The sequence below is a fragment of the Prionailurus viverrinus genome, chromosome B1, assembly GCF_022837055.1.
Source record: "Prionailurus viverrinus isolate Anna chromosome B1, UM_Priviv_1.0, whole genome shotgun sequence".
Lineage (NCBI taxonomy): Eukaryota > Metazoa > Chordata > Mammalia > Carnivora > Felidae > Prionailurus > Prionailurus viverrinus.
In genome coordinates, this window is record NC_062564.1 from 148,350,057 (window position 1) to 148,366,424 (window position 16,368).

Sequence of the window (16,368 nt, forward strand, 5' to 3'; positions counted from 1 at the left end):
AGGCAGAACTGAAGTTTCCTGGAGAATTGTAAATAATAGAGGGAAGCCTGGATAGGCCCAGCAGGAGGAAGTAGGTGTCATGTACCTTCTGAGGGGTACCATTCCAAGATTTCGGTTTTTTTGAATAATTTTTTAGTAAGTGCTTATGCTTAACAGTTTTTTTTTTCCTTTGAGAATTGACTATATACATCATCCTGGATTCAAAAAATGGCATTTTATATTTCACTAACTTTATAAAAGAGGAAGAACAACACAACTTTTTCAGTAAAACCATTTCATTGCTCTTAGTTGGACATATTTTTTTCTTTGAACCCCTGCATATTACTTCATTAATACTTGAATAGGTAATTCTGACAATCTCTTATTTTATATAATTTGGATGCTTATTTTATCATTCTGCCTGGAGTGATAAAAAGCCATCTGAGGTCAGGGACTCTAACTCACTCATCTTTGTATTCCTTGTAACACCCAAAGAGTAAAATAACAGGCACTTCATAATTATTTGAAGAGTTGAACAGAAGCACTTGACACTCATAAATGCATAAAGTTACTTTATTTTAAGTATACATTTAATTTTGAAAAATATAAATGCTAAAATATCTCATCTTCTTCATCTCTTAATTCCATAAAAGTCACAATAGAAAGCTTCATAAAACTGTAAAATACTATAATGTTATAGGAATTTTAGGTTTTATATTGGAAAAAAATTATTAGTAATATATTGAAATGTTTTCTGTTCTTTATCATTTGTTCCACCATGTTGATCTACTTCATTTAAAATAAAAAGATGCATCATTTCTCCAAAGTTAATAAAGACTTAAGAGAATAAAAATAAGAATATCTGAAAGTGCGTATTGATTCTGAAAAGTAAGGTGTACAGATATGTACCAGCCATGAAAATGGCTAAAAAAGAGGCAACTACTCACTCTTTTCACATTGTAGGACTGGGACAAAGTTAACTTCTGGCTCTAAAAGTTTCACTGGATGACTTTAGCCCTGAGTTGCAATTATCTGCCTGGGAAACAGAATTCAGGATTTTTGTATGTACCCATAGAGCACAGAGAAATGAGCTAAGAAATAGGTCATACCCAAATTTCTGGTCAAAACACAACTTGACTGGCTAGCATATATCACAAAACTTTTTTTTTTTTTTTTTAATTTCAGGCTGCAATGAAGCTCAATGAAATCATCATGTGAAAACTCCCAAGGCCCTTCAGCCAGTCAAATGCTATAAAATATCATTTGATTATTCAGCCACTTGGTGCCACTGGGCTTTATGCTCATGCTGTGAAGAGTGCTCATGATGTGAAATATCATGGAATAAATAAGAAAATCTCAAGTTCCTGCACCACAATCACTAAGTGGTATGAAAAGATTTGAAGAAAGCTTTGTCCCATCCCTGAACAATGTCAACCTCTGTAATACAACTCAAATGGTTTTGTTTTGTTTTCAAAGGATAGTCAGCAGTCAATACATTTCAAGTACTTTAACACAGTTTAAAAAAAAAAAAGAACCAAAAACTCGGAAGACAATCGTTCTCTATATTATACAGCAATATATAGCTGATAAAAGATTTACTCTGTGTGTGTTGGTGCGTGTGCATGAAACATACACAAACTGACTTACTGATGGCAGATAATCACTTCTTCCCACCCTTCCCCCATTTCTTGAGGTGGGGGCTCATTAGAGAGGGTTTTGTTTTTGTTTTTGCACATCGTTAAGCCTCCGTCCCCCACCCCCTGACTCCACTGCTTGACTGGAAGAAGAGGCAGGATCACTACTGCCTGTGGCACAGAAAATAGTTAGGATTCCAAGTCCTTGTCTCACACAGAAGAGTGATCTTTATCAAGGAAAACAGTGTCTCCAAGAGATTTTCTTTCAAATGCAAAATGAGAGGCCTTTATGCTCCTTTGATAAGGCCAACTCTTGGCCCAGTGATCTCTTCAACAGTAAGTTTGTACAACCACAGGACTTCTGCTTGACATCTTGGGAGTGTACACTTCATCTTGGACTCCTAACAACTCATGTCTCTGTATTCACATCGGGGAATGACACTGTGTGAAAAATTCACCTTTGTACTGTATTCTGTGTGTCCAGTTTACACAAACAAAACCACCGCCAAATCCGGCTGGTCCTCAGACAATGAGTATATTCAGCTGAAATGCAGATAATCTGGTGGCTCTGTATGGACCTCAGGTTTTGTATGCTTGTTGGGTAACTACTTCTGTTCCTCTGAAACTAATGATTTTTAAAAAGTTTCCCTGGGCTCCAAAATATTGCAAGGGTGTGATATTAACTGTTACTTTTAGCAGACAGAAAGTACTATACTGCATTCACATTAAGAATTTCAACCTTTTGCCACAGAATATGGATCATAAGTGGATGTGCAGATAGCTTTTAGATCTGCTCAAAGGCTGAAATATTGAGTTAAGTCGCTTCAGGAGTTCTTTGAAAGAGATGGAGAAAGGCACAGATCCTGAAATACTTGATTCATGATCAGAAAGATAAAGTATTATATCTAGGGCTTTTATAAAAGTGAATAAAGGTGTCTTTAATTTAACATGATCATAGGTTAGACTGAACTTATTATGCATGGCTCTTAGACATTTTTTTTTGATGCTTCCCTTGGTAAAGAAAAAGGAAAATCTTCTTACATAGTTTTATATTAGAGTAATGAAAAACCAGGTAGTATAATCATTTTAAGGATAGCTCTAAATACAAACGCGATGCCAAAATCTGGTGTGTAAGGTTTTAACAAATAACACGTAATCTGCTGCTTTCATTTTAATGAAAACAAATTGCAGGCCATTTATGTCTAATTTGTATAAAATTTAAAGTTTTAAGATTAGCAGATACTATAAAAGTAACAGCTAATTCAGGATAATAAGATTTTTATAATCAAATTTTAAGAGGACAGAATTATAATTTAATTAACACAAGAATGAGTGGGAGTCACTATGTGCATATATTGAAACCAAATAAATGGCTTCATCCTGCTTCTGGTACTCCTCCAGCAACCTGTTTTAGTTAGGATATATCACAAATGTGGTTACATAAATCCAAAATTATGAATTCAGTTATGCAGACTCACAACACATAATGCAACCTATTAAAAAGATTACACTTAAATAACATGCTAAATTTGGTGACTAAAGACCCAATTTTCTTTTTTCTAATTTTCAGTATGGTACTTTGAAATATATCCATCCTAAAAAACATGTGTGAGCAATGTTAAAATGTGTGTGTGTGTATATATATACATACACATACATACACACACATACATACACATATACACACACACATACATACACATATATATACATACACATATGTACATATACATACCTCAGCAGATCTGTCTGCATTCCCATAAACACTATAAATAGGTCAATGGTCTATTAATATTTCTATGAATTTTGTAGGATCCGTGATGGCATCTGGGCAATAAAATATATTTAGCCTTATTTGCATAATGGTAAATCTCTCAGACCTCTCCTGGATTTTTCATATATAATGGGGTTTGGATTTTATGAAAACTGACACAGGGGTCTGGATAACTGTCCATTGCCTACCTTCGCTCTGTCTTTCTCTAACTCTGCACATATGTGCACCAGCCACACACAGAGTATGTACACAAACACACAAATATTTCAAAATGAAAAAAATGTCCAAAATACTGCATAGGACATCGACATGGTAATACAATCAGCATCTATGTCTTGATATTACTATTATCAAAACATCAGTTATTCCCATTACATAGGAGCTTCTCCCTTCTTCCCCAATCTCTTCATAGAACAGTAAATTTCTCTTAAAGAAAGGGAAAAATGGATGCTTAGAAACATGGTGTTTTTAATCTGATCCAGCCCTCTGGCTTACCTTAGAGATTGTGTATCCGTGTGTGTGTGTGTGTGTGTGTGTGTGTGTGTGTGTGTGTGTGTAAAAATCACATTATATACAATACAATTTTTACAGAAAGCCTGGCAGCTACAAATAAGAGGTAGAACTACTCAAAACTATGTTTCCTGCTGCAGGAAAAAATTCATTTTCTTTACAGTAATTAAAAAAAAGTTTAAAAAATTGACAAAAAATAAGTTGCAGGTTAGGCCCCATAATTTAAACAACAAAATCTACGAAGAAAAATATTCTTCAATGTACTCAACAGATAAGTTCATTAAAGGGTTAAAAAAAGTTGCATAGGAAAAAGGGATATTCCAGCACTTGCTACAATGATGGCAACAGTTTCTCTACAGGGAGTTAAGTACCTTTAGTTTTTCTTCTTTTGATAACTCTAAGATTAGGGCTTACAAGCAAGAGCAAGTTCGCATTGCAGCACTTTTTCCAGTCCTGGAAAGCTCTAGAAGCAAGAAGGGACTCTGCCTGGAGGTCAAGGTTTATTCTACCAGGCAGACAGACGAGCCAGTAAGCACAGCTCCAAAGCTGGTTGTAAGTTCCTTCAATACGTTAAAAAGGTGTTACAAAATCCTTAATACTTTTGCCCTCTGCTTAATAAAGGAAAAGGACAGGGTCTGTGTGTGTCTTCAGTGACAGAGGAATTTGGTTGTCAGAGGACACATCTGAAAGTGTGAAAAGAAAAGGGGATTCTTCAGATGTTTTTAAGGAACAGTGCAGTATGGTCTGGATTTCACCTATGCAAGAGAGAAGCAGAGTGAGCACTATATTATTTGGCCAATGACCAAAACCCAAAACAAAACAAAAATTAAAAAATAAACAACCAGACAAAACCCCAGAACATTAACAACAAAAACTGTCAATTTTAAAGAAAGACAAACAGGTTACAATGTAGTTTCTGTTCCCTTGCTCCTCCAGAAATAATCATTGTCTTCAGGCTCAAGTTCTATCCTAATTTGAGGCACAACTTTTACTGGAGTTCTAGGAGGACTGGAGAAAAAAAGAAAAGAAAGGAAATAGTAAGTAAATCAGATTTCCTTTATCATGTGTCAAATATACTTCTGCACTGTGCAGAAGCTGGATGGGTCTGTCCTTTGTTCTCTTTAAAATACTTATCTGCTCTTTCTGTATTAAACACAAACATTCTTAAATGGGAGGAAGGTACCAGAAGAGTCAAGAAATTCAAGTAAAAAATTTCTTAAAAATTTCATACCTAGGTTTCAAAAAAAACACACACACAAAAATCAAGAAGAAGGACGGCCATGCAGGTGATACCGGGAGAAATTAAAGGGACAAACAGACTTACATGAAGAAAATATTCATGAGTTTTGCTTTTCGGAAAATCAAGGAGGGTCTGAGGTCTCTGCAGCCGTGTTAAGATTAGGGAAGAAAACTACTGGAGAGCTGCCAGCAGTTACCCTTCAAACAGAGATGATGCGGAAGCAATAAAAGCGAATGTGAGTCCTGGGCTTTACCTTAATGACAATGAAAGTTCCATTACTTCGCAGTATAGTAGGCCTCGTAGAACACTTTCTACATAAAAGCTGGGGAGAGGTTCGGGGATTGGGTAAGCAATTTCAGATAACTTGTAGACAGGACAGGAAGCAAGGTATTCTGCCAATAATCCACCATGGGCTACATTTCTGAGGGGCAATCATCCCATAGAACGATGTAAAATACCGAGTTGTCCTTTACCTTGGCATACCGAGTGACTGAAGGAAAGGAATTTTATCAGCATGATGTGTGGCGTTCAAGGAATGTTGGTGATCTTTCTCCTGGAAAAAAAAAAATTCTTTAAATCATAAACAGCAGACTTAGGGAACATATAAAATTTGAGTAAAAATAAAAATTGTCATAAAAATTGATGCATTACAATGGGAAAGAGAAAGGCATACTTAGACAATTTCAGTAGACACCGTATTGACCTAAGAATCTAACTAATGTGATGAAGATAAAAATCTGTTAGCATCATTTCCTCTGGGTGAATACAATGGGATGGACCGCTGTTCTTTTCGGTGAGGGGGTAGGAGACCAAACATTTGTAGAGGATCTACTTAATGTCTTAAGTTTTGCCCTTGGATTTCCTTTCTTCTTTGGCATCCACAGTTTTGCCCTGCTGTTATTCATGGGGGGAGAAGATTTTGAGGAACTTAATTTTCCTGCACCTCTACTAACAATTTTGTTCTTTCATGAATTATAAAAGACTAATATGGCATTAGAAAAGATTTCAGTTAGAATGATCAGAGATATTTTGCTTAAGTAAATTTCTAATTCATATCAATTGTTCCATGCACCTTTCTAATGGATTTCTGAGAGAATGAATAACAGCTACCACTAAAAGAACCATTTTGCCATACAGCTTTCTTCATGAGCCTCCAATTCTAGCTGGTGGTGTTATTTATTTATTTTTTATTTTTTTGCAGCAGCCTTTAAACTGTACTTAGAAGGGCTATCCTAGGTCATGATGCCAACAGAAGACATATGTGCCGTGTCCCTTACACAGTTTTGTTTTGCTATGAATGCATTAATAAAATGAAAAATGAAGCCAGAATATAGTTTGAGAAGCTTGAATGAAAAAAGAAATATTAACTAAATCCTGCTAATGGGACTGAGAAGAAATTAGCCTCAGTTACATGTCATGGGTTACAGACTGGGCATCAGAGCTGAGACTGCTTTAATTGTTCTTTAAACCCAGTGTGGCAGCCAGCCTCCAAGATGGCCTCCCAGCATTCCTGGTGCCTCCTGGCATTCATGTCCTTGTGTCATTCCTTTCCATGTTGTACCAGGGTTGGTGGGCATGTGACCCTTAGAACATGGCAGAAGTGATGGCATGTCACTTCTGAGATTCAGTTATAAAAGACTGCAGCTTCTGCCTTGGTTTCTCTCTCTGTTCTCACTGGGCTTGGGGGAACCTATATTACGGGGAGGTGCCCATGGTCCAGGGAACTGAAACCTCCTGCCAATGGCCTTGTGCATGAACGTGGAAGCAGATTCCAGTTCCCATGGTCTTCAAGCTTAGCCCTCACCAAAGGCTTGTCTGCTGTCTCACGAGTCGCTAGAGCCAGAACCACCTAAATCAGCTGTTCCTAAATTCCTGAACATCCGGAACTATAGAAGAAAATATATATTTGTTGTTTTAAGCTGCTGAATGTTTTGGTAATTTGTTACACAGCAATAGGAAACTAATACGCCCAATTTTCATAAACAGTCATTCATTTCACACTTTTCTTGGCAACCTCTTCCTGAAGTGGAAGTGGCATTGTCAAACAGAAGTCAAAGTGTCTCAACTGTCTTTTTTCTCATAACAGATCAGTAAACTTTGAAGTACATTTGGATCTGAAAGAATACATTTTCTTCAAATGAGGGGGCGCCTGGGTGGCTCAGTCGGTTAAGCGGCCGACTTCGGCTCAGGTCATGATCTCGTGGTCTGTGAGTTCGAGCCCTGCGTAGGGCTCTGTGCTGACAGTTCAGAGCCTGGAGCCTATTTCACTTCTGTGTCTCCCTCTCTCTCACCCTCCCCCGTTCATGCTCTGTCTCTCTCTGTGTCAAAAATAAATAAACGTTAAAAAAAAATTAAAAAAAAATTAAAAATTAAAAAAAAAAATGAGAACCCAAAGGGAAAGTAGTTTGGAAGCAACTGCTACTTGATATTGGAAAAGCTTGAGCTATTCACTAGTGTTACTTCGGACATTTTCCCCTTTCTTCAAGTGGCCTGTTAACTCAATTACAAAAGAAAAGATGGTATGTCAGAAACCGTTCCACCTTAGTCACCAGGCTATTACCCCTGAAAAACCAGTCCACTTAAAAAGGTGTTTTTAAAATAGCAGGAAAGGAATAAAGAAATTAGGAAGAAAATGTACTATATCTTGTAAGTAATACCTAAAAAGTTTTGTTAATATTTTATGATTGCTAATTTAATTGAAAATAACAATTATTCCAAATTCTCAATATGGAAACTGATTTACTGATCATTTAGAGACCTATGATGCAATTTCTCTCTTGAGCTCATTTGGTCATCGGCTAAATAAAGCCTAAGGAAGACAAAACGGTAATAGACAGTGATGTAGTACTATAAGCTGCAATTCTAAATACCAGCAGAAAAAAAAGAAAAATCAATTAAAAACATGGCTATGAGTTTAGCAATTGAAAGAAACTGGTGGGAACTTGGGTCAGAGAAAAGACTACCAAACAAAAACTTAGAAGGTTATGGATAAAAGAAAGAAGAGTGAAGCTCAAGGATGTAAAAAATGGAGTTTTATAATAATGAAGTATAAATCTTCAAATAGAGAAACAGGAAGAAAATAGAGGGGAAATTAAATGATAATTCTAAAGATTTTTCTCTGCAAGTACAAATCATATTTGAGCAGTCATGATAGAGGTTAGTTCTACTCACTGTCGGAAGGTTTGCTATCTCTTAGGAAAGGTTGCTGTTCCATGATGTCCATTGGAATTTTAATACTTGGAACTTTTTCTGAGTATGGGCAGTCAGACTGTGAAAGAAATTTGTAACAGTTTTTAGAAAGTTTTTACAATACAGCCCTTCTTTACCTCCCAGTACTGATCAAATCTATCATAATATCATTCACATTGTCTTAAGGAGAAAATACTTTGATATAATCATTTTTACTTGCTAACTTTTCAAATTCTACAGTCTTTCTCACATTTGTTTTCCTCTCTTCTGAGTCAATGGAGTTAATTAAAACTAGAACCACACCAAATAGATATCACTACAAATGAAAACAAGTGTAAAGCTTACATAAACTGGATTCCCAATCATCAAATATCTATGGGTTTGTTACATGTATAAAGAAAATAATCTCAATATGAAACATTAAATCTAGGATAGGAAACTTCCTGGACTATAACATGGGCTTACAATTCTTGTTTCATTTCTGCTTTCTGATTCCATGTTCAAGAAAATGAGGACTCATCTTTCTTTCCAAGACAGGTAGAAGACTAACATTCATGATCAAGGAGCCCTGTATGTACAGTTGAAAATAAACCCCTCCCTCTTACTCTAATACTCTAGCAAAACTATTTTATAGTTAAAGTTTCATTTCAATTTGCTCGTACCAAATATATTTGAAAGCTTAGCAAAACATGAGAAAATAAAAATCAAAAGGAAGGTACTAGGGAGCTATTCATAGGGCTGTTTAAGAAAACAGGTCACCATGGGGTACCTGGGTGGTTCAGTCAGTTAGGTGTCCGACTTTGGCTCAGGCCATGATCTCTTGGTTTGTGGGTCTGAGCCCCATGTCAGGCTCTGTGCTGACAGCTCAGGGCCTGGAGCCTGCTTCGATTCTGTGTCTCCCTCTCTCTGTCCCTCCCCCACTTGAGCTCTGTCTCTCCAAAATGAATAAATGTTAAAAAAAACAACAACAGGTCACCTAAGCCAAAACTATAACAGATTTTCACAGGATTACCACCTTACTTTTTTTAAAGAAATCATTATATTGAATCCAAGTCTATGTTTAGACTGAAAAGATAAAATCCATCCCTTAACTGAAACTACCAGAGATGGCCTTTAGCAGAAAGATGGGGGGAGGGGGGGTAAGAACTAGAGATCAAAGAAAATAAAGAAAAAATAAACCTTAACATACAGACTACTACATACATTGAAAATTCCTTTAAGGTGAATCTAAAGATGGTAATAAGCCACCATATGATTTTAAGGGACTAAGATATTGCATTTAAACTGACCAAAAAAAAAAAAAAAATGAAGACGTCACATGCATGTACCTTTATGTGAATGTCAAGAAGGACCAGTTTTAATCACAGTATTTCAAACATTTCCCCAAATGATAGCATTTATGGATGAACAGGTTGGAAGCCAACCCTTAATCATAGCCTACAGGAAGGTCCAAAAATGACTGAGTGGCTCAAAATATTGGCAAGCCATAATTTTTCACTACTTCTGCTCACAAATGTGCTGTAACCCCCATGCTCCTCTGTGGCTCTCTATATCCATGGATCCTAGCATCCATGATTACCGGGTGGACACTAGGAGAGTCACCTTCCAGATAAAGAGCTCCCAAATAATAAGCTCAACACACAGAACTTATTACACACATGTACTCAAATGGCCTGGTTGAGTTCACTAAGACAAATACACAAGCTTGTTTTTTGGTGGGGGTTGGGGCAAGAAGAAAAAGAGGAAAAGAAAAGAAACAAGTAGCACACATTATCTTCAAGAAATCTGTTGGAAATACAGAGCTGGAAACAGTAAATATCATTAATAAAAGAATAGCATTGTTTAAATAAAATATGATCTGTTGAAAATTGAATCAAAGAATTAGAAGAACTTCTCAGGAGCTCATTTGATACAACTTTTGAACTAGAGAGCATAAATTTAAAACATCCCCAAAAGTTGACAGTTTATTATTTTTTTTCTTAAAAACTATTAGAGATGAGGATTCTACAATATTATTTTCTATATTAGTTATATGTAATAAATTTTAAGTTTGGTGTCCATGTATATAAACTGGCATACTTGTTTTGAAAATTCAAGATGAAATATTACTTTAATTATGTCAGTATTTCAAGTGTTCCCTTTTTTGTCTTGAGTGGCCTAGAAACTAATTTCAAATTTTGATTTCTATTGAATGTGTAGACATTTTTTAACCATTCTTTTTAACACTGCACCCTAATCTGTACTGCAATTTAAACACATTCCCTTTTTCTGTCATCACTGGAAACAGAAAATCTATACACCTGTTCTCACTGAAGATGGATGATGACAGTCACCAAACTTCCCTCGGACTCTTTTTCTCTTTAGCTAAATGTGCCTCACATATTTAGACTTTTTTTTATTGGATCAATTTATCTGAAATCCAGTTGTGTCTGTTGCCTTCCTTCACTGTACTATTTCTAAATTCTCCACAAAAAATACAACCAGACAGCCTGACCAGCTGGAAATAACCAGACAGCCCTGGATCGGAGTTTTGGCTTTGCCACTATGGCTGTGTACACTCAGAAAAATGACTTAACATTTCTCAGTCTAAATTTTCTCCTGTAAAATAGGAACAAAAACATACACTATAAGGAGCTGTTATGGCAAGTAAGGACAAGTATGTATGGTCAATCAAAATGATCAAGTACAGAGTAGACAGCAAAACTTAACTATACTCCCACTTTAGAATACTTTACCAGGGATCCAACTAGAATGCGGATACTGTACTGTGTAAAATCCAGAAAAAATCTTCACATAGAAAGTGTCATTTTGGCAGTCCTTTATCCCAGGCTACTGGGACAACCTCTGTGTGTGTGTGTGTGTGTGTGTGTGTGTGTGTGTGTGTGTGTGTGTAAAAATCCCAGCTTTTCTCCTAGCACTGATTACAGACCCCTACTGCAGCACCCATGAAACGGTCTCCTGAACTAAAGATGAAAAAATGGGCAGTAGTTTTATTTCTCTAACCTTAATCACCCAATTGCAGGAGGATCATTTGGACTACAAAACTGACAACTACAATTCTGTAAAACGACCCTAGGCTCCAAGACCCTTTCGTTTTCCTTGAAGGGTCACAGAGAAATAATCTTCAAGTCCAGTGTGAGGGTAAGTACAACAGCAGAGGACTTTGGTTGAGTGCCTACTCAAATGGATACCTAGATCACAGGAGGTGAGGTCACAGGTATTTGTCTACATCAGGCTTAAAATTACATAAAACTGAGTTATTATCTCAAAGTTAAACCCTGGATTATCAATAGTAAAGCAAATACATTTTACAGCATTATGAAGCAAATTTTCTTTTTATCTGTGAAATGGGAGATTGGAGTTCTTTAGATGTGGGTTTTTTTTTTTTGGTGGTGGGGGGAGTCATTTTATTGCTATCAGTATATTAATGGCTATAGAAAGACTTCAGAAAATATAAAAAAAAAACTAAAGAAAGAAAATAAAGGGCAAAGGAAGACTGGCATGTAACACATCCAGGTAAATTCTCTGAATTCATCTCACATAAAGTATAATATATATATGACATCCATAAATGTCTCACATTTATTTGTTTAGCTTTACTTTGGAATTTTGGAAAGCCTTACATCATCATTGTCACTGTCCAGACTTCCTTTCTTCTTTTTCTTTTTCTTCTCATCTTCCTTCTTTTTCTTGTCCTTTTCTGGAATGACATCATCGAGGAAGCTGAGGTCATGTTGGGAGAAGAGGTAGTCCATGCCTTTTCTGACAGCTACAAGTGCCAAGATCTACAAGGACAAATATAGAAAGTAGGAAAGAAATAAGGTCAGATAAAGTCATAGTGAGTATTGACACTACTCTATCAAAGGCAGTAGAAACTTATAGAAGGCAAGAATATGACCGAACTCATCTTGCTTATATGGATTTATATTAGGTGGACCATAAACATCTTCTTTATGGGGAAGTTGGATCATAAAAGTACTAAGTCAAACTCACTTTGTTCACTGAAATGTATGATCACATTCACTTAGAATTTCAACACAAAAGGATTATTTTTTAAACCATTTTCTTCCATGTCAGATTTTTAATAAATGGCTGAGAGTTTAAAGGGAAAAAACAGCCTGCATATGATTTCTAATTATTCAAAATTAAAACATTATGCAGGTTTTTGAAAATCAAGAAAATCTGTATGACATATAGTACACTAAAACATCTTCAAGGTACTAATAATGAGACAGCATTTGAGTACGCACAGACCACTTAATCTACTGGGTGACTTCAATCACTACCATGACCTGAAAACTTACTGTGTGACAGATGTCGTGCTAAACTCTTAGGCGGTATTTTTCTCATTTATTCCCACCACAAACTCAAAAAGTAGATATTATGATCTCTATCTTACAAGTGAGGAAACTGAGGCTTAGAGACATCCAAAAATCACAAAGCCAGAAAACAAAATACAAAGGGCCCCCAGCTGTCTACCTCTAAAATCGGTATTCTTAAAAAAAATACGTACCTTTGATTCTATGAGTTGCCCTTGAAGAGTAACTTGTAAAAGTACATTAAAGATGCCTTTGCTCAAGAATAAAATTAGTATGTACTAGGATATAGGAGTCATGACTGTCTCAAATTAAACATTTGGGTTTATCCACATCATGCTCTCTATATGTCCATTTTTCATCTCCAGGAGAAATTAACAACATCTACCCTACTGATATTATACTATTGCTTTGTGATCACACAAAACCTCTGGAAAAGTAAAAAATACTTTATACAGATAACACATTTATTATTATTATTTACAGCACCAGCATTAAGTGATTTACTGGATACATTTCAAATTTATGCAGACCTTACTTTGTTTTTCCTGCCTGTAGCAAAACTAATAGGTAGACTATACCAATGGGCAAATGGGAGTCATTTCTCACACTCATTGTGTTTTCCAGTAAGTTAACAGAGTTTAAGGGGAAAAAAGGGATATAAGTGAAAAAAAAATGATAAACATCACTAGTATTTTATATAATTTTTTTCTTCCTCCTTCCTTTTTGTTTTCCCTTGGAGAAAAAAAAATTTACAAACAACAAACACATGTAAGATAAATTAGGGGCACCAGGGTGGCTCAATTGGTTAAGTGTCTAACTCTTGATTTTGGCTCAGGTCATGATCTCACAGTTTGTGGGATCGAGCCATCAGGCTGTGCACTGACAGGGTGGAGCCTGCTTGGGATTCTTTCTCTCCCTCTCTCTCTGCCTCTCCCATGCGCGCGCTCTCTCTCTCTCTCTCTCTCTCTCTCTCTCTCTCTCTCAAAATAAATAAATAATAATAAAAAAAGGATAAAATAATAATCTTGGGTAAGAGTAAGAGGACTTTTATAAAAAATAAAATATGGTCTGTGTATGAAAATTCTGTGGGAGAGACAAAGCAGACTGAGAGGCTGGCTTGGTGACTTGTTTCAAGTGTACACATGTACATTTTCTTGCAAGAAATGGAAAGTTATGGTAAAGTATAAAATTTAGTGATAAAGCCAAAAATAGACCTAGCATTTCCTTTTTTACTTCTTTCACTTGTACTTCTAAGTGCAATGTTAGTTATGTTACCTTGCTTCTCATCATCTGAGAGCCGAGACTTACCCTTAAACTTAGCATGATGCAAACCAGCAAGCAGTTCAAAAACTGCACTTCTCACTCCATTTCTTCTTCTAAGTCACTGGATGACCTGTCAGAAGCTGCCAAACTTGCTTTCTTATTATTTGGACTAAAATGCGTTATGCTTTGTTATTTAGACTGATTCTATTATACAATATTTTAAAGATAACTAATGTGCACTGATGTCTACCTAATGTCAGGCACTGTGCTCTATACTTGATATTTATTAGTGATGCTCAGAGTAACAATACTAATGCCATGCCCATTTTACGAACAAGTTAATGGCAGCTCATGAAGGCTCCCTGATCAGCAGAAACCAGTACTGGGATTTGAACTCAGCTGAGTCTGACACTAAAGTCCAGTGTAGATGACCACAGACATAGGAACCTTAAATTACAACTGATCAATTCAAAGTTATTTGGTCAAAGCTGGAAAAGAGTAGAACCACACAGAGAAGACATATATGTCTTCTACATTACAATAACAAATGATATTGGTATGACTTGATGGGTAGGCTCAAGGAAAGGAATCCCTACCATGACTGGGAAAATGATAGCAGCCACAGTGGACTTGAGGATCCAGAGCAGGGCTAGACATAACACCTGCAGGAAAGTGAACAGGTGGACTCTGCGCAGGGGGACATGGCGCAGGTAGATAAAGTCTGGCTGATGCTTCAGGGGCATCAGAAGCAGCTTCAGACGATCCATGAACTGGGGAGGGAAGAAGAGAGTACAACTGTATTACTTCAAGAGCTGATATGCAAACTCATTTCCACAATGCCTAACTAATGATTAGTGATTTATATACTATAGTTTAGGCAAGCAGTATCCCTTCCAGAGGACATCGGTCAGAGAGTGCAGAAATTTAGTCCAGCACAGTGAGACATAAGAGGAGTCTTCCGATTCCTATTACTTTGCAGGAATGTGATGTAGATATAGGAGATAAAGTGGCTACCAAAGAATAAAGTCACAAAGCCAAATATAAATTCTAGATGCTCATCTCTTCCTTTCTATTTTTACTATCTGAGTCTTGGGAGAGAGGATCTTGTGACTAATTTCGTCATGATGTGCTGAAGGAAGACATGTAAGTCATGTATCTTACTCTGCCTCAGTCACCTTACCTGAAAGAAGAGAGGATGCTACTATGCATCTTATGCATTTAAGGGATGTTTCAAGGATAGAAAGGAAGCATCCAACTTGAAAATGGGAATGCATTGGTATTTTCGTAAATTCCATACTATTTATCTACGGCATAACTTAACTAATAACATGCAGCAATTCACTACCATTTCTTTTCAAAGAAAAGCCATAGGACTTTTATAGTGAGTTTCAGAGTATCAACAACCAGATATCTGAACCTAGGGGAGGCTATCACAGTGCTGTGCAGAAACAGGTACTAAACTGACCACTGAGCATCTCTGTGCCAGGTACTGTGCCTCAAAGCTTAACTGCTGAGTTTACGTTGATGATGGTAAGAATGATATTTCAGCACCTACCATAGGATCTTTCAAATAAAAGATATTCAGTAAATAGCTGCTGAATTGAATTATGATGTAATAAAACTCTGAAACAGTATTTCTGCTTTCTTTCTGGAGGAAAGGGAGAAGTGTAGAAGTAAAGAAGACTGTTATGGACAAGCTGCTCAGAAGCTATTTGCTATGTAACAAACTTTCTTTCTCCCTCCAGGCCTACTTTTCATTGGAGGGGCCTTGCTGTTTATAAAGATTGTGTTACAAAATTTCTTGCTAAATCAAATCTTGCCAAAAGGTATGAAAGAGGGAGAATAGGGAGAAAAGTGAAGAGAAAAGGCAACAGGGGCAATAGCACTGCTGAATTTAAGAAATCCACTAGCTGTCCCTTTAGCAAAGGTTTTTTCCCCATCACTATGAAATTCTTGATTTTTTTTTTGCCTTCTGTTTAATTTAATAAACATGTAATGAGCTCCAATCATCAGTTAAAGACATAAAGTCTAACTTCTGATCTAGACTGACTTATTAAGGCAAAAACAAAAACAAGAAAGAAAGAAAGAAAGAAAGAAAGAAAGAAAGAGAAAGAAAGAAAGAAAGAGAAAGAAAGAAAGAGAAAGAAAGAAAGAAAGAAAGAAAGAAAGAAAGAAAGAAAGAAAGAGAAAGAAAGAAAGAAAGAAAAAAAAGAACTATTAGTTTGGGGGCCATTATTAGTTTTATATTTTTCCATTGAGGGAAAAGAAGAATATTTTTACAATGCCAGGTAAAAATAAAGTATTTTTTATATATCTGTACTTGTCCGAAGTTTCACAGGCACAAGTAAACCCCCATTCACATTCATCTAGTCCAATCTATGAAGAACCACCTTGTATTTTGTGACAAATATCCTAATGGGACCTAAAGAAGGGAAAATAAAATAGCCTTGTCTGCTTTTG

General features: G+C 36.2%; 1 protein-coding gene across 2 annotated transcripts in view; it reads right to left on the bottom strand.

Moving 5' to 3' along the window:
• Positions 1-4,144: 4,144 nt before the first annotated feature.
• The window catches only part of SLC4A4 (solute carrier family 4 member 4), a 302,161-nt gene continuing 289,937 nt past the window's right edge, over positions 4,145-16,368 (bottom strand). Inside the window, exons 21-25 of one of the 2 annotated variants that reach the window (XM_047857277.1) lie at positions 14,505-14,678; positions 11,950-12,111; positions 8,309-8,405; positions 5,611-5,690; positions 5,200-5,390 (exon numbers count right to left, since the gene is read on the bottom strand). In XM_047857277.1, coding sequence (XP_047713233.1) covers positions 5,647-5,690; positions 8,309-8,405; positions 11,950-12,111; positions 14,505-14,678 — 477 coding nt within the window. In that variant the 3' untranslated portion in view covers positions 5,200-5,390; positions 5,611-5,646. Of the gene's footprint in view, positions 4,906-5,199; positions 5,391-5,610; positions 5,691-8,308; positions 8,406-11,949; positions 12,112-14,504; positions 14,679-16,368 lie in introns of those variants that run through there. The other variant, XM_047857278.1, reaches the window with a different exon arrangement.